The sequence below is a fragment of the Palaemon carinicauda genome, chromosome 41 (assembly GCF_036898095.1).
Source record: "Palaemon carinicauda isolate YSFRI2023 chromosome 41, ASM3689809v2, whole genome shotgun sequence".
NCBI classification, from domain to species: Eukaryota; Metazoa; Arthropoda; class Malacostraca; order Decapoda; family Palaemonidae; genus Palaemon; species Palaemon carinicauda.
In genome coordinates, this window is record NC_090765.1 from 51,358,049 (window position 1) to 51,382,275 (window position 24,227).

The 24,227-nt window shown below is 38.0% G+C and overlaps 1 protein-coding gene across 1 annotated transcript; it reads right to left on the bottom strand.

The window, feature by feature from the left end:
• On the bottom strand, positions 1 to 23,716 carry LOC137632422 (probable serine/threonine-protein kinase nek3). Its single transcript, XM_068364355.1, has 5 exons — positions 23,664 to 23,716; positions 22,839 to 22,970; positions 22,578 to 22,679; positions 2,133 to 2,321; positions 1 to 433 (listed from the first exon to the last, which is right to left on the bottom strand). The coding sequence occupies exons 1-5, from the start codon at positions 23,714 to 23,716 to the stop codon at positions 1 to 3; spliced, it is 909 nt and encodes a 302-aa protein (XP_068220456.1).
• Between the last annotated feature and the right edge of the window lie 511 nt (positions 23,717 to 24,227).

The following is a 24,227-nucleotide window of genomic DNA, read 5'->3' on the forward strand; positions in this document are numbered from 1 at the left end:
CTATGGCGTTTTTTTAAGGGTGATCACTCTGGCGTTATTTTTAGGGGTGATCACTCTGGCGTTATTTTTAGGGGTGATCACTCTGGCGTTATTTTTAGGGGTGATCACTCTGGCGTTATTTTTAGGGGTGATCACTCTGGCGTTATTTTTAGGGGTGATCACTCTGGCGTTATTTTTAGGGGTGATCACTCTGGCGTTATTTTTAGGGGTGATCACTCTGGCGTTATTTTTAGGGGTGATCACTCTGGCGTTATTTTTAGGGGTGATCACTATGGCGTTATTTTTAGGGGAGATCACTCTGGCGTTATTTTTAGGGGTGATCACCTCCGGTGTTTTTTTAAGGGTGATCACTCTGGCGTTATTTTTAGGGGTGATCACTATGGCGTTATTTTTAGGGGTGATCACTCTGGCGTTATTTTTAGGGGTGATCACTCTGGCGTTATTTTTAGGGGTGATCACTCCTGGCGTTATTTTTAGGGGTGATCACTCTGGCGTTATTTTTAGGGGTGATCACTCTGGCGTTATTTTTAGGGGTGATCTCTATGGCGTTTTTTTAAGGGTGATCACTCTGGTGTTATTTTTAGGGGTGATCACTCTGGCGTTATTTTTAGGGGGTGATCACTATGGCGTTATTTTTAGGGGTGATCACTCTGGCGTTATTTTTAGGGGTGATCACTCTGGCGTTATTTTTAGGGGTGATCTCTATGGCGTTTTTTTAAGGGTGATCACTCTGGCGTTATTTTTAGGGGTGATCACTCTGGCGTTATTTTTAGGGGGTGATCACTATGGCGTTATTTTTAGGGGTGATCACTCTGGCGTTATTTTTAGGGGTGATCTCTATGGCGTTTTTTTAAGGGTGATCACTCTGGTGTTATTTTTAGGGGTGATCACTCTGGTGTTATATTTTAGGGGTGATCACTCTGGCGTTATTTTTAGGGGTGATCTCTATGGCGTTATTTTTAGGGGTGATCACTCTGGCGTTATTTTTAGGGGTGATCACTCTGGCGTTATTTTTAGGGGTGATCACTCTGGTGTTATTTTTAGGGGTGATCACTCTGGCGTTATTTTTAGGGGTGATCACTCTGGTGTTATTTTTAGGGGGTGATCACTCTGGCGTTATTTTTAGGGGTGATCACTCTGGCGTTATTTTTAGGGGAGATCACTCTGGCGTTATTTTTAGGGGTGATCACTCCGGTGTTTTTTTAAGGGTGATCACTCTGGCATTATTTTTAGGGGTGATCACTATGGCGTTATTTTTAGGGGTGATCACTCTGGCGTTATTTTTAGGGGTGATCACTCTGGCGTTATTTTTAGGGGTGATCACTCTGGCGTTATTTTTAGGGGTGATCACTCTGGCGTTATTTTTAGGGGTGATCTCTATGGCGTTTTTTTAAGGGTGATCACTCTGGTGTTATTTTTAGGGGTGATCACTCTGGTGTTATTTTTAGGGGTGATCACTATGGCGTTATTTTTAGGGGAGATCACTCTGGCGTTATTTTTAGGGGTGATCACTCTGGCGTTATTTTTAGGGGTGATCACTCTGGCGTTATTTTTAGGGGTGATCACTCTGGCGTTATTTTTAGGGGTGATCACTCTGGCGTTATTTTTAGGGGTGATCTCTATGGCGTTTTTTTAAGGGTGATCACTCTGGTGTTATTTTTAGGGGTGATCACTCTGGCGTTATTTTTAGGGGTGATCACTATGGCGTTATTGTTAGGGGAGATCACTCTGGCGTTATTTTTAGGGGTGATCACTCCGGCGTTTTTTTAAGGGTGATCACTCTGGCGTTATTTTTAGGGGTGATCACTATGGCGTTATTTTTAGGGGGTGATCACTCTGGCGTTATTTTTAGGGGTGATCTCTATGGCGTTTTTTTAAGGGTGATCACTCTGGTGTTATTTTTAGGGGTGATCACTCTGGCTTTATTTTTAGGGGTGATCACTCTGGCGTTATTTTTAGGGGTGATCACTCTGGCGTTATTTTTAGGGGTGATCACTCTGGCGTTAATTTTTAGGGGTGATCACTCTGGCGTTGTTTTTAGGGGAGATCACTCTGGCGTTATTTTTTAGGGGTGATCTCTATGGCGTTTTTTTAAGGGTGATCACTCTGGTGTTATTTTTAGGGGTGATCACTCTGGCGTTATTTTAGGGGTGATCACTCTGGCGTTATTTTTAGGGGTGATCACTCTTGCGTTGTTTTTAGGGGAGATCACTCTGGCGTTATTTTTAGGGGTGATCTCTATGGCGTTATTTTTAGGTGTGATCACTCTGGCATTATTTTTAGGGGAGATCACTCTGGCGTTATTTTTAGGGGTGATCACTCTGGCGTTATTTTTAGGGTTTATCAATCTGGCGTTATTTTTTAGGGGGTGATCACTATGGCGTTTTTTAAAGGGTGATCACTCTGGCGTTTTTTTAAGGGTGATCACTCTGGCGTTATTTTTAGGGGGTGATCACTATGGCGTTATTTTTAGGGGTGATCTCTATGGCGTTTTTTTAAGGGTGATCACTCTGGCGTTATTTTTAGGGGTGATCACTCTGGCGTTATTTTTAGGGGTGATCACTATGGCGTTATTTTTAGGGGGTGATCACTATGGCGTTATTTCTAAGGGTGGTCACATGTTGTCCAATGAAGCAGTTACTCTTCACGGCCAAGTAAGGGCCCGGGACCCTAGGTGAAGATAAAGTACATTAATACAATAAAAAATAATAACTTCCTAGAGAAATTGAGGTGAGAACCATTTGAAAAACCAAACCGCATAAAAATATATTCAATTTTAGAATACAGTCTCGTTCTGTAATAAAAATGAGATTCGTTTACGAGCTATTTTAAATCTTCTAGTTCCAGTGTTTAAGATATTCACAAATTGTATCGAGTATAGGAATGGACGCTACACATGACCATTACGAGAGATTTTATTCTGATATGAAGGTCGCACCGATTGACACATTGATAACTATATATATATATATATATATATACTCTGTAGTTGATAGACTTATTCCTGATGAAAAAAAATTATTTGGAATGAAGTAAAATTGAAAAAAAACTATGAACGATTTGTAAAACTTGGATGTAGAAGAAAAGAAACAGATAACGACCGAGAGAGAGAGAGAGAGAGAGAGAGAGAGAGAGAGATACTCTGTAGTTGATAGACTTATTCTTAATGAAAGAAAATGATTTGGAATGAAGGAAAATAAAAAAAAACTAGGAACGATTTGTAAAACTTGGATGTAGAAGAAAAGAAACAGATAACGACCAAGAGAGAGAGAGAGAGAGAGAGAGAGAGAGGAGAGAGATACTCTGTAGTTGATAGACTTATTCTTAATGAAAGAAAATGATTTGGAATGAAGTAAATTGAAAAAAACTGCGAACGATTTGTAAAACTTGGATGTAGAACAAAAGAAACAGATAACGACCAAGAGAGAGAGAGAGAGAGAGAGAGAGAGAGAGAGATACTCTGTAGTTGATAGACTTATTCTTAATGAAAGAAAATGATTTGGAATGAAGTAAAATGAAAAAAAACTGCGAACGATTTGTAAAACTTGGATGTAGAACAAAAGAAACAGATAACGACCAAAAGAGAGAGAGAGAGAGAGAGAGAGAGAGAGAGAGAGAGAGACTCTGTAGTTGATTGACTTATTCTTAATGAAAGAAAATTATTTGGAATGAAGTAAAATGAAAAAAACTGCGAACGATTTGTAAAACTTGGATGTAGAACAAAAGAAACAGATAACGACCAAGAGAGAGAGAGAGAGAGAGAGAGAGAGAGAGAAAGAGAGAGAGAGAGAGAGATACTCTGTAGTTGATAGACTTATTCTTAATGAAAGAAAATGATTTGGAATGAAGTAAAATAAAAAAAACTGCGAATGATTTGTAAAACTTGGATGTAGAACAAAAGAAACAGATAACGACCAAAAGATAGAGAGAGAGAGAGAGAGAGAGAGAGAGAGAGAGAGAGAGATATAACGTCTCCTGCTATCGTTTAGCCATTTCACGAAATAACTTTTCCTGGAGATATCATTTTTCATTGTTTTTTTCATACAATTTTCCCCGATTATTAGAGACTAGCGCGACCATGAAGTCTTTACGTATATCCTTGACTTTTGACCCCAACTGACTTCTGATATTGTGGTGTTGATTCTCTCTCTCTCTCTCTCTCTCTCTCTCTCTCTCCACTGGAGTTGCGGGGATTTAGTCCTGGTTACGAAATGGCAGTCTAAAATGCGGGATTCCTATTCCTTTCTCTCTCTCTCTCTCTCTCTCTCTCTCTCTCTCTCTCACAAGTCAGTTTGGCTTGAACTGAAAGAAAATTAAAACTCAAATAGCAGCATTTAAAGTTACACAACTTGTAAAACTTGCAAGAGCATACGAAGATATGCTGGAGAAAATGCTCATTTGCATCGTTTAAGTTAGGGCAGATTATTATTATTTTTTGTTATTACTAGCTAAGCTGCAACCCTATTTAGAAAAACAAGATGTTGCAAGGGCTCCAACGACCATGGTAGAGGCTATGGCAGTACCCAAGACTAGAGAACCATGGTTTGATTTTGGAATGTTCTTCTAGAAGAGCTACTTTAGGAGTCTCTTCTACCAAATGGAAAGTAGCCACTGAACAGTCTCTTCTACCAAATGGAAAGTAGCCACTGAACAATTACATTGCAGTACTTAGGTCAGGTTATAATAAACTCTAGGGAACTATTCATTAATCCAAACACTCAAATACACAAACTACTTATATTCGTCGAAGGAAAGGCAACCATAAAAGATTAAAAAAAGGTTACATCTATAACAAGAACGAGTTCTCAGAAAAGTAATGAAAGCAGGGGCATCGTGGAAACCTTCTCTCTAGAGACGTCAGTAATTCGGTGGAACCAGCAAAGAGAAAAAATGTAATTAACTGGAATATCTTGGAGAAGACTACTAGCGCTTAATGCAACTTCCTAGACTCATGTTGACTTTTCTTATTTTCACAAGGAACACTTTTTCTCTAGTCTCTGTTTCTACGAAAAAAAGTTACTGGAATTACTGGTCTTAAATGAAACGTTAGCAAACATGGAGAATATAAAGACAAAATAGATGAGGGTAGCAAGTTCAGCAGGAGAAAAAATCAGTTTTATTTCTACAAAGAAAAATGAACCTTTCAATTTTCATTAATGAAATTGTTAAAGCTGTTCGTACCTATGAAGGTTAATACGCATTAGGATATATCTGCCATTGTCATCAAATAACACAAGAAACTTTATTTATGCAGACCTCAGCTTTACATATTCAACCAATGGGAAGAGGCCATCAAACTTTCAGGCCTACACTTTTCATTTAAGAGAGGTTATTTAAATTTCTTCTGAGAAAGAGAAATCGAGGCAGGACAAGGGCATACTGAATTAAATTAAATTAAATTATATATATATATATATATATATATTACATATATATATATATATATATATACATATATATATAAATATATATATACACACACATATATATATATATATATGTTTATATTATATATATATATATATAAACATTATATATATATATATATATATGTTTATATCTATATCTATATCTATCTATATATATATATATATATATAAACACTATATATATATATATATATATAAATCAAGATCCAAGCTGAAACACTAGTTGGACAAGCATTATAGTTATAAAAGGCTTAGGGGTCGAATGTGGAAAACAGCCAATACGGAAAAGGGAAACACATATAAAGAATAATCTAAAACTCGTAATCATCGATCCAATTAGGCATGGTATTTGAGGCCTTTATATAAGTATTCTAATGGCTGGAATAATAAGCTGTACTCGGTATTCAGTATGAGATATTCCCTGTAAGTATAGAATACTATTGTTTTTCATGAACAAATTTACATACCTCATTTAAATCTACAAAACGTTTTTTTTTAACTCATTTGGCTATATTTTTCTTTAAATGAGCTTACATATATTGCCTTATAAGTTCTAAACAACTAATTCGAGCCTGTCTTGATTATCTGATAATAAAATTCTGGCAACGAAAAACGTATCCTATAAACAACGCCATTATTTCCCCTGTAGATGTTGCAAGGTAGCAAGAATCCGTTCTAACATGAAATAATCATTATAAAAATAAATCTTTTCAAAGATAATTAGTTTATCTTCTTTAAGGAATGGGAAATTTACGTGTTTCATAATTCTTCATCAAAAAAACGTATCCTATAAACGAATCCCCTGTAGGCCTATATGTTGCAAGGTGGCAAGAACCGGTTCCTGACATGAAGCGATCAATACAAAAATAAATCCATTTTAAGATAGTTAGTTTTTCTTTCCTGTGGAAAGGGAAATTTTCTCGTGTTTCATAATTCTTCCTCAATATTTTTTATTTTTCTAACTCGATAAATCCCAAATAGAATAAGAGATGACGGGAGCAAGTAGAAAGGTCCCGTTCTAACATGAAACAATCAATATAAAAAAAATATATATATATATATATATTTAAAGATAATTAATTTTCCCTATATAGGGAAGGGGAAATTTACGTTCTTCATAATTCTTCTTTAATATTTTTTTTCTTTCTTTCAATTCGTTAAATCCCAAATTGAGTAAGAGATGATGCACTATAGTTCTTATGTTGGATTATGTGAATGTGATCATTGTGAAAGTTCTTTACTAGGTGACGTGTCCGAGTTTCTAATTCGTGTGTAGTTTTAATCAGAACAATGCTATTAATGACGTGGCATTTATGTGAATTAGAAAGATTTCGCTGTATAATGTCACGATTTAGATTCAAGGGTACTATATAGATCGAACTGGGAAATTTGAGGAGGTCTAAACTTGAAGCAGTCAACTAGTGGGTAAGTCAAAGTCGACATTTGTCAAAATATACTTCATTTGATTATGCTTACTCATACTAACCCAAAATTTTAACGGACAATTGTTATTTTTATGTAGATTTTCTAGGAGTATATGAATCCAATTACTCTTTAAATCAGAGTCTGTAGTTTAGCTATTTTGGTTCGTGTATAAAACCATATGGAATATAGACTAGGCCTAGTGAAATTTATTTTCCGTTCATTTGTGATGGAAATAAAAAAAATGGGTGAATGTAGTTTATCTGGACAGGGCGATATCTTTCTTATTACTAGCCCCATAACAGTAGTTTTTTTCCTAGGTTACATTACCATGGAATAATATACAAAATTACCATCTTTTTTCCTTATGGGGAAGATGTGCTTTACTATGATCCGATATACCATAAAATGAAGTTATTTTATATTTTCTAAGTTCAGCCCAAGGGAGGGGGTTCCGGGGGCATACCCCTAAGTGGTTGTGACCTGGGAACTACTAGGTTCGGTTAGGTTAGGTTTGTGGGGTTTGTATGATAGCGACAGTGGTTGGGGGGTCGCAGAGGGACGTTAGCCCCCCGTTAGATATTTAGAAAGGTAAGGACACGGCTTTTAGGTCAGGTTAGGGGGGGGGGGGGTGAGTTTGGGTTAGTTGTTGTTCATTTTTCTCGGCGTGTCCCATAAACTACAAAGGCTCCAAAAAAGTCTCATTGGTAACACAACATAAGTTGTTGCTTTAATATTTAATTATATCAACTAACAATGTATTAGTACAGTGAGCCCTCGCTATTTCGCGGATTCACCACTTCGCGGATTTTTTTCATAACCCATATATATAAACATATCGCGGATTTTCCGGAAATTTCGAAAATACCGTGATATATGAAGACCCCAAATACGATATTTCGTTACCTGTAATTCCATTAATACTGTAATTAGTAATATTTGCTCTTATTGATGGTTCATTGCATTACATATGACATATAATTCAGTACAGAAAGAAATAAAACACGAAAAGAGAATGTGATCATACGATAATTCAGTACTGTATACAGTACGTAGTAAAATTAAATCGAACATGAAACGCAAATCAGATGCAGTCATACCATATTAGAATGGTGTAAGGCTGCTGATGGCTACTACTGTACTACAAATGTAATGGATGTGCATCTTTTCCATGAATCTTTTGTATGTATACGTACGTAGTACTGCATCCAGTAATATTCTTTGTTGCAAAAATCACATCTCGAATAAGCGTACATATCCTACAACAAAACAAGTGTAAAATAGCGTACGTAAAGCTGTACTGTATACGTAGGGTACCTTGTATTTGAATTGGTAACTACTACGTAGCATATAAGACGGATTGTGATTGGTTCAAGCGCTGATAGATGACGAATCAGAACCCAAGTTTTGTAATCTAGCCTGTGATTGGTGTTTCGACTGTTTCTCTAACCTCCAGCATCTTTTCGCGGCCACTTCGTTTGCCGCTCTCTCGCCGTGTAGATGCTGCTACGTTATTGTCAACTTTAATCTGTGCTGTGTGTGACAGTTTTAAGTTGAACTTTTTGTTGAGCTTTCTGTTTAACCCCTACTGTACAAAGGCTCCCAAGCGTTCTGCTTCTGCTAAGGCTGGTAGTGAGCCTAAACGCCACTGAAAGATGATGACGATTGCTGAGAAGGTGACGCTTCTCGATATGTTAAAAGAAGGCAGAAGTTACGCGGCCACAGCCCGCCATTTTGGAGTGAACGAATCCGCCGTTCGCTACATCAAGAAGGACGAGGCGAACATTAGAAAGACGGCTACCATCACCTTTAGCAGATCAGCGAAGCGAGCCGTTACCACGTGTAATAAAACGATCGTACGCATGGAAGGTGCTTTAGCAGTGTGGATTGCCGACTGCCGGAAGAAGAACATAGCCTTGGATACGAACACCATCCGAACCAAGGCTTTGAGCTTGTATGAGAATTTTGCGTCAAAGGAACCTCAAGACGACGATGGCGACCATGCTGAAGAAGATGATGTAGATGAACCTCAACCAGGGACATCCACTGATTCCCAGCCTCAGAAACAACGTTTTTCCGCCAGCAAAGGATGGTTCGCGAAGTTTCAGAAACGCTTCGGCCTGAAAAGCGTTTCCCTGCATGGCGAGGCTGCTTCCGCTGACACTGCCCCTGCTGAAACTAACGCGAACGAGACGTTCAAGAACATTATCGCTGAAGGTGGATACAAGCCGGAACAAGTGTTTAATATGGATGAGACCGGCTTGTTTTGGAAGAGAATGCCGTCGCGAACTTTCCTGTTTAAAGAAGAAGCCAAAGCCTCTTGGCTTTAAAGCGTTCAAAGATCGCGTAACCCTCGTGATGTGTGGCAATGCTGCTGAATTTTTGCTAAAGCCGGGGCTTATTTACAAGTTGAAAAATCCTCGCGTTTTGAAAAATAAAAATAAGAATCTCCTTCCCGTGTATTCGATGCATTATTAAAAAACATGGATTACGAAGATGTTGACCTCCAACTGGTTCTACCAGTGTTTTATCCCGCAAGTCAGTAAATATCTCTTAGAGAAGGGCTTGCCATTTAAGATCCTTCTCCTTATGGATAACACTGGTGGACACGCAACTGACCTGTCGCATGAGGGCATTCAGGTTGAGTTCCTGCCACCTAACACCACGTCATTAATTCAACCGATGGACCAGGGGGTTATCAGGGCGTTCAAGGCCCTCTACACGAAGAATACCTTGGGGGACCTCGTTGCGTGTGTAGATGCTGCCCAAGAAGAGGAAGATGAAAATTTCAATTTGAAGGCGTACTGGCGGAAGTACACAATAGCCACGTGCCTGCAGAACATTCAGAAGGCACTGCAAGAAATGAAACCTGCAACCGTTAATGCGAGCTGGAAGAAGTTGTGGCCCCAGATTGTTTACTACGACGAGGGATTTACACCGTCTGAAATTCAACACTCTGCAATACGCAAATCTGTGCAGTTGGCTGCGATAATTGGAGGTGACGGGTTTGGCGCATGATGACTGAAGACGTCGACGAGTTGTTGGACTGCCATTCCCAGCCGCTAACTGACGCAGACTTAGAAGATCTGACGAAATCGGCCAGTGAAGAAGACAGTGAAACGCAGGAAGATACCCAAGAAAATGTCGAAGAAACAGGCTTAACATTAGAACGGCTTGCCAAGTTCTGCAACCATGCGAAGGAGCTGAAAGAAATGTCGCAAGAGTGGGACGAGGATATGGTTCGGTCTATGCAATTCTGCAACAAGATCGATGACGACATGACTCCCTACAGGATGCTCTTCGAGCGAAAAAAGAAGCAGCGGCAGCAACTTCCGATCACAATGTTCTTCCAGCCTCGCAAAAAAAGAGCCAGTTCCTCCTGCTACTACGCCTTCGGAAGACATTGAAGAAGTGTCCCAGGAAGAAGTTGAAGAGGTGTCCCAGGAAAAGACACCTCCGTCTGAAGAGACGTAAAATACTATCATTGGCTGCACAGTAGAAGACATCATCAGCTTCATCATCATCATTTCTAGTGTGCAGCAAATTCATCGCCATCATCATCATTCAAGTTTTTCTTCAACATCTTTCGTGGTGAGTACAGAAACAGTCTTTATTTTTTACTTTAATATTCTAACATTTTAATATTTGTGCCTGTTTTAGTTTAGTATGCATTAAGTTAAAGGGAAGGTTTTAAAAGTCTGAATATAAATGTTGTAACCTATCATATTTTTTTGTTTAAAATTTACATTTACGTACGTAAAACAACTCTCTCTCTCTCTCTCTCTCTCTCTCTCTGTAAATTGTTTTCCTGCTTTGCTACGTATGTACTGTATGATTTTATATAGATACGGTAAATAATATTTGTAATAACATATTTTCTAAAATCTTTTACTGTAATATCATTATTTATCACTTTCATCATGCGCGTTAAATGCCTTCGTTTGTTTACTGAGCGTGGTTGTTTACTGAGCGTACTGTATGACGGCGCCGTTTCAGGCGGCGTCATAAAGAAAAACATTTCATTTGGAAGTCTTAAGAAAAATTAAGTAAAACATTGGTAATAACAAAATCAACATACTGTACTGAATAATAAATATAATCGATGCAAACACTAACCTATACACAGATGTGTAAATGCGTTTGTTTCTTCGTTATGATCAGAGATAAACGTAAACAAAACATTGGTTGCCATTTTTTATCGTGCTTTTTGGCGTGTTTAGGAAACTCATGATATGAAATCGCCTTTAATTTTTGTGCCTGTTTTAGTTTAGGGTACTGTAGTACATGCATTAAGTGTTCTGTACATTGAAGGGTAGTTTGTTAACAGTACTACGTACAAGGGAAGATTTTAAAAGTCTGAATATACATGTTAAATAAATACGTAAATATGGTGTCACTACTTCGCGGATTTTCACCTATCGCGGTCGGGTCTGGAACCTATCTACCGCGATAAACGAGGGCTCACTGTACACCTCCCTGAAAAATGAAAGAACTACAGCAGAGTATAATGTCACTGTTAATGTGGCCTGTGTTAAAATGAATTTTACGTGTTTAGTCTGAACTAACATACTGGCTTATTTGAAGGTATATATGATTCAAGGACTTGAAGTATTAAAAGGAAGACTAGAATTGCAAGGGTTGTTTAGCCAAATGGGAACGCCCCTGGCCTAGCGTTCTGCCAGACTTAGGTGCAAGAGCCTTTCAAGTTCAATCGTTTCTTTAGTATCTGCAACCTCACCATCCATGTGAGCTACCAATGGGGGTTTTGGGGGAGCCTATAGGTCTACCTGCAGGTCATTGGTAGCCATTGCCTGGCACCCTGGTCCTAGCTTGGGTTGAGGAGAGCCTTCGGACACTTAACAATTTTTGGTGTTACTAATTCTGGAGTTCAATTGTAATCTTCATGAAAATGTTCAATAACCTCGAAATAGGAAAAGCATCAACTACTGCAAGTCTGAACAATGCCGAGAACACCTCAAATAACATATTTAAGTCCTATTTTCTACAAACCATATATTGTACTGTTCTTTAATTTTACTAATTCTAGTAGTAATTGGTCTAATTTTGGTATCAGCTTGTGTCAGATTAGGTTATTGTCATTATATTTTATTTTTTTCTAAGTTTTCTTGATATGCTCAACACAAATCACATTTAACCTATTTTAAACCTTTACTATGATATTTTCTTAGACATTAACAGTATGATTTGATATGAATTTGCGGTTGGGAGTCATTTTTAGTTTGCTTTGCAATTGCATTGTGGGTAGGAGGCCTAATGATATGTCAAACCCATTTGCATAATTGAGGTTTTATTTAATACTTTTAAAGTAATACATGCCATATGTTACGTTAGGACACGCTGCCCTAAATTAGGTTAGGACAGAGTGCTGTAAGTTAGGTTAGGACACACTGCCCTAAGTTAGGTTAGGACACACTGCCCTAAGTTAGGTTAGGACACACTGCCCTAAGTTAGGTTAGGACATATCCCTAAGTCAGGTTAAGTTTGAAAGGATTAGTTTGACATGCATTTCTGTATCTCACTAGTTTTTTATATTACCCCACCCAAAAATCTTAGTTCTCCACTGTGGTTTCACATTGTTTGTCTTGGAAGGAAATGTCTATATCAGAGTGTTGATTTCTAACAGATAGGAGGGTCTTAATCATTTTTAACATAAAACTAGAAATATTGTATTTTAAAATCTGAAATACAATCTTCATCAGATCTGAAAAATTATTCTTCATTTTACTAATGTTGACTTATTCTGTGCAACCAGATGCCCATAGAAATTAAGATCTTGCCAATAGCCAGAGAAAACAAGAAGATAAACTTTATATATTGGGTAGCATATTGATCAGAATAGTTCACTTATGCTTGGGATAATTGTTATGTTCATGGTTGGGGAGTTATACCCAAGAAATTTAAGGATTAACGATTAACATGTCTTCCCCTAGTATAGGTTAGGTAAGATGGGATTAGCAGTCCTATATTACATTGTTATATCCCTACATTTTTGGCCTAGTTAGGTATGGTCTTTTCTCTCTATTTGTATTTATGAGGAAACCCTGGTGAAAAGGTCCACACAAAAATATCAGTGTTGATTAATATTCTCTGGCCTATCGGTACTGTATTACTGTACTTTATAAAGTATGTAAATGAGGTAAAATATATTAAATACTTTCCTAAACTCTAATAATTACCTTAAAAGTCAATGAGAAAAGGAGAAAAGTTTTTGATTTTTAAACATGTAGTCCATCGCTGAACACTGCACCTTAAAACCATGTATACACGCCTGTTTGAAATGGTCGTCAATGAGTATTTCCAAACTAAACGTAAAAAATTTTTAACCAGTTTTTCATATCTTATTCAGAAATAGCACCATGAAGAGATGAAGATTCTATTCAAGTAATAACCTTTATTATAAGAATTATGTGATATGTATTCTATAGGTTTTGGTCTTGGGTAATGAAGACTACTAAAAGTTGAAATACAGTACTATATATCAAGTGAAGCATGGGACCAGTTTGATTCCATCGATGTATCTCCTTTTCCTGCTATCATCAATGTAAATTCACTGATAATTTTGGTTGATAGGTACATAGATATAATAAGTTATTTATATGCCCTTCTGTAGTTATTGTTAAAAATAATTTTGGCACATTTTAGATTATGGTTCTGGGTAGCCTAATGTGATTGAAATTTGAAAAGGACATTATCATCATCATCATCTCCTCTTACTCTTATTAACACAAAGATTTTGCCCTAGGTTACATTTTGCGAGTTATCTCTATCTTGAGCTTTTAATTCAATTGAAATTTGAAAAGGTAATAAAAAGATTTTCTTCACTTTTTCAGACAAATGTTCGGGGTGGCACAAAGATGATTGAAACTAACCAAGGTATGTAACAAGCAAATAGTTTACAATTTATTGCACCCTAGCCTTTTTATGGTTGGGGGAACCAAGGTAGGATCTGGTGTGCTTAGGTTAAACTAGGTTAATATGCATCCCTGTGTTTCGTTATACAGTAGGCCCCCGCCATATGACATTAATCCGTTCCGGAGTTGGTATCGTATGGTGAAAATGTCGTATGGCGGGCAATAGAAAAGCTAATGCGCGCAAAACCCCAGGTAAAAACATTGAAAATTAGTACGTAACAAAAAAGTATAGTAAGCCCTGTACTACAGTATACTTGTATATAATATACATGTACTGAACAGTATTTAATTAAATAACATTACAGGTATAAATAAAAATTATATACTGTACTGTACTGTAAAGGAAAAATTGAATTTTATTTACCTTTGGAGTGACATGACTTGAGCTGGTAGGGGGTGGAGGCAGAGGGGCGAAGGAGACGGTAGATATAAAAACGTATCAATGCTAATTATGTTATGTACACTTAAAAATAAATTTATTCTTGCTATTAAACTCTTACAATTAAAAATGCTTTTTTTTTATTATTTTTGTCTTTTGAAATTTTTTTTTTGTTTTTTTTTTTTTTAGAACTTAAAAAATTACTCTTTTTTTTTTAGCTTTTTTAATAGAATCACTATTATCATCTTTGCTTTCTGACAATTCTCTTATGGAGAAATATCTATCCAAAGAAGCCTGTTTCTGATGATTCCTCAACATATTTCTAAAATGACTCATACACTTGTCATTAACACTCTCCATAAGACAACCTGTGTGAAGTTTTTCTGAGTGTTTTTTTTTCAATGAAACTCGTAAGGTTTTCATACCAACCGATAGCTTCCCTTATTTCTGCCATACGTACTAGCGAGGGTAACGATGCGTATGCCTTCTTCGTATTTCTTTATTATCTCCAGCTTCGTTTCCATAGTAATCATCTTCTTACTTCTCCCTTTAACATCACTAGCAATCTTGGGACCCATGGCTAACAAATTAAAGTTAGGATTAAGCACTAAAATGCACAAAAAATATGATATTGCAAGCACTCACACAAGATCAAGTCTTTACGAAACGCACACGAGATTCTGAAATGAGCGCGCGTATAACAAAGAGAGAGAGAGAGAGGCAGCATCTCTCTCAGGCATTGTGGGAGGGATTTTGGCCAATAGCGTATCGGCATCTTAGTGACGCCGTGACGCCTACCAATAGCAGACCAGCTTCTTAGTGACCTATGCAGTGATGTATGAGCGAGGTGGTAGGCTAGTGACTCGTACAGTCGTACACTTAAAAACCGCCAAGTTTGAGTTTTGGAATTCGATGCCGTTAGGTGGGGAAAAATGTCGTAACGAGGGGACGAAAAAACATCGTATTCAACACCGTAACGTGAAAAAAACGTAAGCTGGGGACGTCGTACCCCGGGGGTCTACTGTATTTGGAAATTTACCACTATAAATTCTTAGTTTCTCACAGTGGTCCCTGTTTGTTTTTAGACTTGGAGGTGTGTTTTAAAGAATTTGGTAACCTATTATGTGTGTTTTAGGAGCTTTATCATTTTATGATACACACTTTGTGCGAGTAGCGTACTATGTCGAAATGTATTACTTTCAGCTTCACTTGCGCAGTACTTTCTAGTACTTCAAAATATACAAAATAAACTTAGAATTTTACGAGTCAACCCTGCTGACGACTCGAATTATCTATATTTAGACGATTGTTGCCGGTTTAGATTCAGCACAAAATCTAATTCTTTTATTATGTATCAAACTTATGAGAGATTTGTCACCTATACAAGTGAACTCTTCAGTACAGTAGTACTGTACCTTATTTGCAAATAACCTTGAATAGTATCATATCTTGATTTAGTAGTAAATTTGAATACTTTACAAGGAAATCGGTATACGAGCATACAAGTTCAGATTGGTTTACGAGCATTATATCGGCCTGTAAGTTAAAATTTTGTGTTGCATGGATAATTTTTGTGGAAAAGTACTAATGAGTCTAGTCACGTGGTGCTCGCACGCTACCTAAGCAGTGTTTACGCTGTGTTCACACGATTTTTACTTAATTTTTATGCAATTTTAAAGAAAAAGCCAAATCAACCGTCTCTAGACAGGTTTCATGTCAAAATTGAACGTAAGAGTTTAAGAAAAAGATGTCCAAGTGTCCATAAAGCGTAAATGAAGTGATTCAGTTTTTGAAAGATAGCAACATTCAAATGAGAGAATTCCCAATGCAGTATTGTACCAGAACTGATTAAGAAGGGAGATTCTCTTTTCAAGCAGTAATCTCCTCCTGCCTTCTTATTTTCCTCACGCTCGCTCCTAGAACAAATTAAACTTGTAAACAGAGGTAGGTACTACAGTCAGCCCTTGATATTCATGGGTTCTATCTTCGCGGATTCGGTCATTTGCGATACAGAGAATCATATAACCTATTATATAAAATTTCATCCCTTTGCAGTTTCACGATAAGTACTCTCTCAACCCAGCAATTTCAAACCGACCGTGCTTCTTTGCACCTACCCTGCCTCTCGCTTTTTCCATATTCGCACAGCACAACACCCCATCTCTCACTAACTCGGCCTCACTCTCGCATCGTCTCGCCTCACGTGAGCAACTCTTGCTTCAGTCCTCTTTTTGCAGAATCACGTTGTGATGCAAAAAAATCTATACATATCCAGTGTGTTTATAGTGATTTTAGTATAAAGTGTGATATGTACAAAGTTACCCACACGATAAACAGTCGATGCCTCAAGAGTTGCATCATGCTTCAGATTTACTGCATAGAACTTTGTACATAAATGGTTAGTGGGGTTGTACTGATACATTTTTTGTAATTTTTTTTGTTAGTGTATTCCTTGTGTCTTAGTGGTATTGTTATATTAACTATTATACAGTACTGTATACAAAATATCGTACTTTACATAAGTAATGTAGATAGCCTATAGGCTATGTGTACAGCAAGTCAACCTGCTGAAAACAGCGATCACTTAGGAGTGTTACCTTAGCTAAATAAGCTGTACTGTAGTGATAGTATTGTACATATATTACAGTAATTATACTAAAGTATCTGAGTGTTGTTAGATAGTAACAACAGTATTTTGTTGTTACTGTATAGTATTTACGTATAAGCGTGGTGTTACCCGTGTTGTGTAGCCTTACCAAGTACTTTATGTATATACGTACAATACACTTGTGTACAGTTGCTGAATTGTGTTCCTACAGTAATACAATACTTATATTGTATCGTGATAGAAACCATGTAAAAACAATTTACGTAGTACAGTGTAGTGTGTTACTTAGTGTGTTAGTCGTCGTGCATAGGTAATGGCCAGTGAGCTGATAGGCTATGAGTTGAACCACCCTAGGGGAGCAAGCATTAGAAGATTCTCGATTTTGTCTGCATATCCCCTTTTCAAAAAAAAAATCACTACAAAATCTGCATTTATTTTTGAAATGAAATATGAATACCATAGAATTTTCACTTTCATGTGTATATCACATAACTATCACAATGTCTGGCTGTCCTCAGTGACCTGTGTTGTACAATAATTCTTTTAATTCATTCTTAGTTGTAGATGTGTTTAATTTTGCTTGGTATTTTCAGGGCATTTTTCCTATTTATGTTGCTTATATACGGTACATGTAAAGTTAAGTGCATCTTTCATATGTCTGAATGGGGACATAATGCGCACACATGAAAATACAAACACAAAGGTGCAATAAGAAGTTTATACAGTTTCTGGGTATTATTCTTAGTGTGTGTACCTGGTGAGCTGAGCATGTAGCCTACGTGGGGCGATATTAGGAACGGGGCCAGCATTCACATGAACTGGTTTTTGGGCTTTGCAGCGCATTTGTTGGAACGATACACTACCTGCACATGGCTAGATTTGTTTTCCTGCGTTTAGTGGAGTATCCTTAATGTTGACTCTGGATGGGGGAGTTTGCATAAATGAGACTGGGATAGAAGTATTGCATGGACATGTGAGCAATTTTGATGGAGTTTGGTTTCCTTGTCGATATTCACAATGTTTGATTGTCAGTCGGTGATCTGATCGATGGTCCACCTAGGTACCCAAGTTTGAGAGGTGTGGTCCAGTATACGGTCAATCTCGTTTGGGTATAGGGTAAGCATTACAGTAGTGGTTATGAGGCACTGCATTAGATAGTTTCGAGTCTCCAACACCTTGGCCTGTGGTTCATGATTGTTTGGGATCTATATCATGATGGGTCGACCAAAAAGGAATTCGGCAAGACTGGCAATTTTGCTATCCAGTAGGATTGTATGTAGGTGGATTAGCATCATGCTGAGGTAGGTTCCTGATTCTGCACACTTTTTCTATGATTAGTTTGACCGTGCTTATGATGCATTTTGCGAGCCCCTTTTGGCTTGGGGGTATTGGGGCTTATGTGGTGGAGGCCCCATGTGGTAAATTCTTGCATTGGTGACCCATGCACAGGGAGCCATTGTCGAAGACTATAAATTTGAGTCATCCATGTAGTACACTCACTGATTTGAAATGCATGGCTACAGCTGCTGAGGTTGTCGCTCGCATTTCAATTTGCGGCATCCAAATACATTAGTACTCTCACTGATTTGAAATGGGTGGTTACAACTGCTAAGGTTTTTGCCTGCATTTTGATGATGAGTGGATAATTGTTGTAGTAGTCTACAATTATGAGTTATGCTTTCTCCCTTGTTTGTGGCACATATCCAAGGTTAGTTTCCACCAAGTCGTGGTGGGATATCATGGACTATAGTCTCCTTGCGTTGTTGTTGTGGTGGATGTATTTGGGATTTCATGCATGGTGTCTCTTGTCCTCTATTTGTGTGTTTAAACCGGGCCAGAATACGGGTTTACGGGCAAGCGCTTTGGTTAACTCCACCCCCTGGTCTGATGAATGAAGAGGTTTGAGGATATCTACAGTACCTGTACTGGCTGGGGGATCACCACTTATTGTCCTTTGATGACAAGACCATCCTCCATGGCTAGGTATTAGCTGTGATTGAAGAATTGATGGATGTCCGGGTGACGTTTCTTTATGGTGTTGGCTCACTAAGGTTAATTACTTCCGTTAAATGTACAAGCATCCAGTCCCTGCTAGTCTCCTCCCTAAGTTGTTCCAGGTGAATTGGTACAAAGTCTAATACGGAAATCAATTTACCGTCAATCTCGTTAAGGTGAATCCCATCTACTGTTGTGTCCAAACTGATTTCCTCCTGGTTCTTGGCATGGGGAGCTAGGATACAGCATAAAAATGGTAATCTATGCGGCGGGTTTGTATGTGAACTTAATGTCGTACCACTCTAACTATAAGAAGAGCAGTTGATGGGTGATGGTATACTTGCTAGAGGCTTCTCGTAGATTTTGACGAGGGGAGAGTGGTCTTTGGCAGGTGAAATCTTTGAATACCATATACCAATCCTAAGGCCCCTCTCGATGTTGTTTTAGTTGGCCGGTGTTTAGGCATGTGATTTGCAGGCTAATGCAATTATGCTTTCAATTTGGGTCATGGCTGCCCAATGACTTTCATAGACCTCTCAACTTCCAGGGTTAGAGGTTCTGTGGGGCTGTAATATGCCAGTGCACTGGTGAGTGAGACCTTGTCTTTTAGGTTCTGGAAGCACAAATGATGGTACGTTTCTCAAGAGATTAGAACAGCTGACTTCAGTAGGTCACGAAAGGGCTGGGATAGGGTTGCAAAGTCAGAGGTAAATGGGTACTGTTATGGTGAGAGGTAAATGGGCACAGTTAGGGTATGAGACTCAGGAAGCACTAAACATCTACTTTTGATTCTGGCACAGCCATGTTGAGTATGTCGTTCATTGTTTTGGGGTCTGGTAGGATACTCGCTTTAGAGTATCAGTTGCCAAAGAAAGCTATCTCACTTTGTGATAAGCAGCATTTTGAGGAGTTCAAGCTGAGCCCATATTCTGCTGCTCAGTTGAGCATTTTCAAGAGGCTATTGTGCTCCTGCTTTGTATCGCTACATACTGCTACATCGGTAAGCCCTCTAACAACTAATCCATCCTGGATTGGAAGATATCCTGGCTCACATTAAGTCTGAATGGCATTCTTGCCAGCAGTGCTGGCCGAAGAATTTCAGAAATGTGGTGTGCAGCTGAGAATCATCGTGAAGCGAGGTATTCCAATATCCTGGATGGGTATCGAGTTTTGAGCTCTTCAAGAGTAGGGATCTTGTGGGGGCATCACTCGAGTCTCTTGTTAAACTTCTTTGGATCCAGGCAGTTACATAGTCTGCAGTCTGATTTTGTAATGTAGAACAGGCTGCTGCACCAGTTGGAGTAGAGTGTCACTTGGCATATCACAGGGATCATAGAAAGGCTTAGCATCAATGCTCAGGTGGAGGCATGCTGGGTCTCTGAATTTGCCCTAGTGTTGAAGTTCAAGCTGGCAGATTTCAGCTTTTCCACAGATGGTATGGGCCTAGTGACTGAACAGTCTGTGCTAGGGTATTTAGGTAAAGGTCTGCTATTCGAGATGCCAGCAGGATGGTAAACCGAGAATTTCTTGGCTGAACGCGTCGACAACATGGAACTTTACCGTTTTGACTTTTGGTTTGGAGTTTTTGCATATCCCAGGTTTGAGTGAACCAAAGTGTTTTATTGGGTCTCCGATGTAAGGCGAATGTTTAATTCTTACTGGAAGACCTCTCTGAATGTGGTGTCATTGAACATTTTGTATATGCACAGTGGCAGAGTGTTGCCACCGTAGCCAGTGTTCACTTTGATGTGTAATGACCTTGGACATTAGGTTTTGAATGTGTGATTTGTAAGGTGGCAAAGGTTTCATTATCCGAGTCCGAGAGTACTGCAGTCTTAATATTTTAGGTCGAGATCTCATGGAATTTTGTTGCAAATTCATTTGCTATTGAATTTTTATCTCCAAGATACATGTTCTTTGTAAAGTTCCACAGTTTCTTGCGGTGTACTAGATATTGCCTGCCAGGCTGTTGTTTGTTACGGGGTGCAGATTGTCTGTCATTTGTTTTGTGACATTTTGCTCCAGTGACCCCTATGCTTTGGATGCGATGCATGTGTCATTGCATGCGGGACATGAACTCGGGTATGGACAGTGCTACAATTTGTGCGTTGCTTATGGCTGTGCTATGATAGGAGGTACTATTGTGCTTACGTATTGTGTCGGAATTAGGGTTTGTTGACTGGGCAGTTGTAAATGGTTACATGGACATGATCTTTAGAAAAGTTGTTGATGCACTAATTGCTTCATAATCCCTGTCCATTTCCAGGACTTTGTTAGCCAAGTGCCCCTTTTCTTTCATTGATAGTTCTTCACGTAATTATGGCCTACAGAAGATCGCTATTTTGACAATTCTCTCGTTAAGCTCCCGTCTCAAAATTGCACTTAGTTATTTTTTCTTAGAGGTGCAATAGAAACTGGTAACAGTAATAGTTTTTTCAGCTTCCAGTTTTGTGTTGGGAAACTCTAGGCAATGGACTAGGAAGTTAATCTTGACGAGTTGATAGAGGTATCAACTTTACTTTCGATCAGAGACCACACTTTGACAGGTTCTCTCCTCTCCTAGTTAGTGAGGCCACTTGTGAGGATGCGGTGCAGGCCATCAAAACCAAGGGTAATTTTGATTTTGGTGGCCTGCTTGGTTGAGTCAGCAACTTCCAAGTCTTTTAGGTAAAGGGGGATTCATGCTCGGAATTTTCTGAATGAGTCCACTAAGACCCCAGTCTATCTGGGGGCATTTTCCACTGGTGGATACCATTATGTACTGGTTTTCAACACACAAGACAGTTCAAGATATACACAAAACACTTTGGATAAAAAAGGCAGTTCACGGCATAACATATTTAACATTATTGGGGACTAGCACATATTGTTGTTTTTGCTTACACTGGATCACATGGTGCAAATTGAACACCTGGCTGAAGCACAGTTGATGGCAATTAGTTCTCAAGAGAATAAGTTCTGATTTTCGGCTATTTACTCACAACATTGTCACTATAAGCCGATGTACACATATAGCTGTTGTTTAACAGTATGATGTTCATTGTGAGAATTCAGGTCTCTTTTGGCCTATGTGATGATCCACGAGCAGTTGGCTTTGTTTCTTGGTTCTTCTTTATACCACCGCACTGGTACCATTTCATGACGGTTGACGATTATAAATTATAATTTATATGATTGGTAATAAGTTGGTACATCAATAGAGACAAACTCATTGGTGAACTTGGTAAACGTGGAACAGCTATTGCTTGAAATATATATTAATTGATAGTAAACCAATATACTATCTTACTGAGACGGCCAAAATGTAGTTACATACCTGAATACTAGCTCGTGATCACTGCAAAGGGACCAGCGAGTTTGTTAAAGAATATTGAGGAGATTCTTTCCTTGAGCTTCCTTTAATGTCTTGAAGGACTGAGGAGCAAAAACATACTTGTCTGGTATGGACTGCTGTCGAGGTTTCTGCTTACTATTCAGTTTTAGCAGACATCTATAACGTATATAACCTCCCTGGTAGTTTAAGGGATAATTAAAAAATTTTCCGTGGATTTGTTTGCTCCATAAATTAAGTAATTGATTTAAAAACTTTTTTTTCTGGTTTTAGGTAATACAAATATAGTTAAAGCTGAAACTGTCACATTTATAACATCCAAAGCCATCATCGTAATGATATATCAAGATATATTTATGCATTACGAGATATATTCTCATATTTTAATTAATTAGTGAAAGCTATGCTCATAAACTATTTAAGCACTTTTATAATGTTATGGAAGGAAACCTTTACTTTTTATTTCTTAAATATTACCTACGTATTGGAAACGTTCTGGTCTTGTAATATGTTGTAGGAGAGTTTAATCCCTGCTGAAGCTTGATAGTTTCTAGTACTGCCTGCAACCTCCGTGTCTTTTGACCTAGGGATGGTGTGAGGGAGGTTTTAGGGAGTCTATATCTGTGTATGTTGATTCATCAGTAGCCTGGCCCTCCCTGGTCATAGTTTGGATGGAGAGGGGCCCTAGGTGCTGCTTATTTGTACATATGGTAGGTCTCTATGACGCTCTCCTGCTGCTTACCTCTGCAACTCATGAGTGATGTTTAATATCAGGTAGACACTTGCGATGCAAAACAAGGATGACGGATTTCGAATCTGCCTGCATGACTGATTAGTGTGACGAGACTTAGGACTGCTGTTCTTAAGTCGTAAACTGCCAGTTGAATAGAGTGCATATGAGGGAGTTGGGTTTGTTGGACGGGGAAGGGGGGCTCTCGTTCCTCTGATGATCTGATTAGAGAGTTGCTATTTTGTAGTCATTGTAATGTAGTAGGACGCAGCAAGAGTCGAGACTGGTATTGGGGTAGTCATCTCATTTTATACTTTACTGAGAGACAGGTGATTGTTTCAACAATCCTCAGGGTAAAAGGAATACAGGTTAGCAATAGATATATACATACACACACATACACCCACACACACACACACACACACACACACACACACACATATATATATATATATATATATATATATATATATATATATATATATGTGTGTGTGTGTGTGTGTGTGTGTGGGTTTGTCTATATTACATATATGTAAAATATACTATGATATATATATATATATATATATATATATATATATATATATATATATATATATATATATATATATATATATATATATATATATATATATATATGGTACATTTTGTGCGTGTGCATTTACTGATAGCAAGAAGGGAAAGACAAAATTTCATCAAACCTCCTAAAATTAACCGAGGAAAAAAAAAAAAAATTTCCCCGGCAACGAGAAATGACCCAATTTTCTAAAGACCCGGGATAGGGTTATTTATTTTGCAGCGCCCCTGCCTCCCGCTAAGGTCTCCCATTCCACCCACACAACCACCCACGACCACCCATGACCTGACTCCTTCCTTCCTTCCTTCCGCATTCGTGATATATAATTGCCGTATAACCAGACTGATGCAGTGGCGTGATAATATCTTTCGTCTTGTTTTAAGAAAACAAAAAGGCTTTCAACCCTTTGCTTGCCTTAAGAAAAATCTCCATTTGCTTCTTTGTTAAAGATTCGTTTTGGGTTTGATGATAAAGGTTTGCTGAGGTAATTTTTTCCGTTGTATATAATTTAGCATTTGTGTTTGTTGAATACGTTGATTGATTACTTCCGTGGTATGGTTGAAATTATTGTTAATAGTAACAGTTTTGATATTGATAATGATAGTTAACACATAGGTAAATTTGATAGTATTAGTGTTGATATTAATGATGTTAGTTAACATTGATAAATTTGATAGTAGTAGTAGTGTTGATAGTAATGATGTTAGATAACACATTGATAAATTTGATAGTAGTAGAGTTGATATTAATGATGTTAGATAACGCATTGATAAATTTGATAGTAGTAGTGTTGATATTAATGATGTTAGATAACACATTGATAA

Coding starts and splice junctions, on each gene's coding strand:
- LOC137632422 (XM_068364355.1), bottom strand. CDS start 23,716: ATGCGGAAGGAAGGAAGGAAGGAGTCAGGTCATGGGTGGTCGTGGGTG. Junction 22,971..23,663: donor GGGTGGTCGTGGGTGGTTGT/GTGGGTGGAATG, acceptor TTCAACTGGCAG/TTTACGACTTAAGAACAGCA. Junction 22,680..22,838: donor ATCACTCATGAGTTGCAGAG/GTAAGCAGCAGG, acceptor CACCATCCCTAG/GTCAAAAGACACGGAGGTTG.